The 2500-nt window shown below is 37.6% G+C and overlaps 1 protein-coding gene across 1 annotated transcript in view; it reads right to left on the bottom strand.

Moving 5' to 3' along the window:
• Positions 1–796: 796 nt before the first annotated feature.
• Positions 797–2500, bottom strand: part of LOC137980889 (E3 ubiquitin-protein ligase TRIM71-like) — a 3628-nt gene continuing 1924 nt past the window's right edge. The window contains exon 1 of the mRNA XM_068828293.1: positions 797–2500. This exon is cut by the window's right edge and continues 1924 nt beyond it. Coding sequence (XP_068684394.1) covers positions 2185–2500 — 316 coding nt within the window. The 3' untranslated portion in view covers positions 797–2184.

Genomic DNA, 2500 nt, shown 5'->3' with positions numbered 1-2500 from the left:
GGAGGCTCAGGGCGTTGGTCGGGATATGTCATGTCCACGAAAGTTATTTTTAGACGAGGGAAGACTTTGTTCTAGCGGAAGTCTGTCTTCCGAGACGTCCGCGTGCAGTCTTGTCTCGCTCTCAGGTTCTTAGTGAAGAGAGAAAATGGCGGCGCACGTGGAAGGCTAATGAATATTTATTTTCTTTCAAACATCAGACCGAGGTTGGCCAGCATGCGGACGTCTCGGAATACAGACTTCCGCTAGAACAAAGACTTCCGCTCGTCTAAAAATAACTTTCGTAGACATGACATATCCCAAGGGCTGGACCGGGAGCCTCCCTTTCTGTCCCCTCATTTTCTCTTGGTATTGTTAAGTTCCCTTTGTTCTTTTGTATTATGGACATTAATCATTTCAGATCCGGTATATGAAAGACCAGGCGCCTAATTGTAGTTAACAACATCCGTCTTCATTCCGTGGTGTTTAATAACCAGTTTTTCGAGACACCGTTTGTTTGTAAAAGAGCAAATGTTGTCAATCCGCAAAGAGATTAAATCTCTTTGTGGATTGACAACATTTGCTCTAGTTTAACGTAACGTTCAAACAACGATCAGCAGTTTTTTATCAGGTTAAAAACACGACACGAATGCTTTTAGACCAGATAATTTTTTTGAACGGCTTCAACAAGTTTTATCGTTGAGCTGATACGCTATTTTGCTCATGAATTATTAATGATTTTTTAATGCAGCCATGAAAGACATGGAAGCAACTGAGGGATACTCGACAGAGGGTTGAAAAATCACAAAGGATTTGCCTTTTACGTTTTATTGTGATTAAGCAAGGTTACACCAAGTATTAAGCAATACCCACGTCAATGTCAAAACCAGCTATCGTAATTGCTCTACAGTGTACATATATTTGTAGACTTAAAAAATATTGCTACAAAACACACATCGCCTTCAAGAAATTAAATTACTCTTCCCAAGGTATTATCATGCTAAGAGAAGAAAAATGTGGTCTTCCTGTGCCGTTTTCGCATCAGATTTAGCATTTTTTCACAACTATGACTTTCAAAAACTTACTCATTTGTACTGAAAATTCGAATCATCTTAAACCCTTGGTTTAAATAATCAACCAGTATAAACTAATGCAACAAATTCGTCCACCATTTTCCAAAAGTCCCGTTCAGTGCACCGGGCACTGCAAAATATTGCAGCTACAAAACACACATCGCCTACAAGAAATTAAATTACTCTTCCCAAGGTATTATCATGCTAAGAGAGGAAAAATGTGGTCCTCCTGTGCCCTTTTCGCATCAGCTTTAGCATTTTCAAAAATTTACTTTGAACCTGGAATCAATCAGAAGGACATTTATAAAATTCTGAAAAAATCAATTTGTGGTGTGAAAACTCATTTGTACTGAAAATTCGAATCATATGAAACCCTTGGATTAAGTAATTAACCAGTATAAACTAATGTAACAAATTCGTCCATCATTTTCCAAAAGTCTCGTTCAGTGCACCGGGTACTTGTGATGCAATGCGTCCCCTCTTTCAAAGCGGGTATTATGTGAAGATGATTTGAAACGGATGATTTGGATGAATTATCAAGCTCGATCTAAAAAGCGGTGGATATAAGAACCAGATGTCGAATTCTCTCTTAGCTTTATAATCTCTTCCTCAAACAAGTAATATATGCAAATAAAATCTTACAGCGGTTAAGAACTGAGTACGCGGTGTTAAATTAAAGAAACACGCCTTTTTTAAAACACCTAACATTGATAAATCAGTATAAAAGCCATCTCCTCTCCGTTGGTTAAAAAAAAAGTAATTTGTTGTTTGTTGTTAATGGGAACAATTTTCAGCCAAAATTCTTTAAACTGGTCTGTCTTTGATTGTGGTTAAGGCAAGTCGCAAACATACAGGAACAAACTTTGATTATGCATGCTGGGGTACTTTTATAATTAAGAGACCTCAGACAACCACGCGTAAATTCAAAACCTCTATAATACATTGTTTTAACCCTGAAATATCTAAAATTGAAACTCTATGCGCTTTAAATTGCGTAAACTACACTACAATACAACTTTTAAAAACTATTCAAATGAAGAAATTCTCATTGTAATTGGGAACTTTTTTTACCAACAAAGGAATTTTAAAGTCGCCGACGCTAAATGGCAAGAATCAGGTAGGAAAAGTTATTCATCTATTCAAAAATCTGAACACGATGGTTATCAAATTCGGTGACAATTATTTTACCATCGCTAAGGACTAATGTAGAAACTGGGCGATTGAACTCTCCTGTCTTTGTACCAAGTGCTCCAAACTTAGTTACAAACTCTCCGCTGAGTTTAAACACCTGCACTCGGTGATTCGATGGATCACAAACCAGCAGATGTCCCGCTTTGTCCACTGACAGGCAGGCAGGTCCATCGAACTCCCCGTCCCCCTTTCCCTTATTTCCAAATTTATAAATAAACTCTCCTTCCCTATTAAAAACTTTTATACAGTGATCACTTCTG

The sequence above is a fragment of the Montipora foliosa genome, chromosome 1 (genome assembly GCF_036669935.1).
Source record: "Montipora foliosa isolate CH-2021 chromosome 1, ASM3666993v2, whole genome shotgun sequence".
NCBI classification, from domain to species: Eukaryota; Metazoa; Cnidaria; class Anthozoa; order Scleractinia; family Acroporidae; genus Montipora; species Montipora foliosa.
The sequence above is the reverse complement of the archived record's forward strand: the minus strand, read 5'-3'. Positions and strand labels throughout refer to the sequence as shown.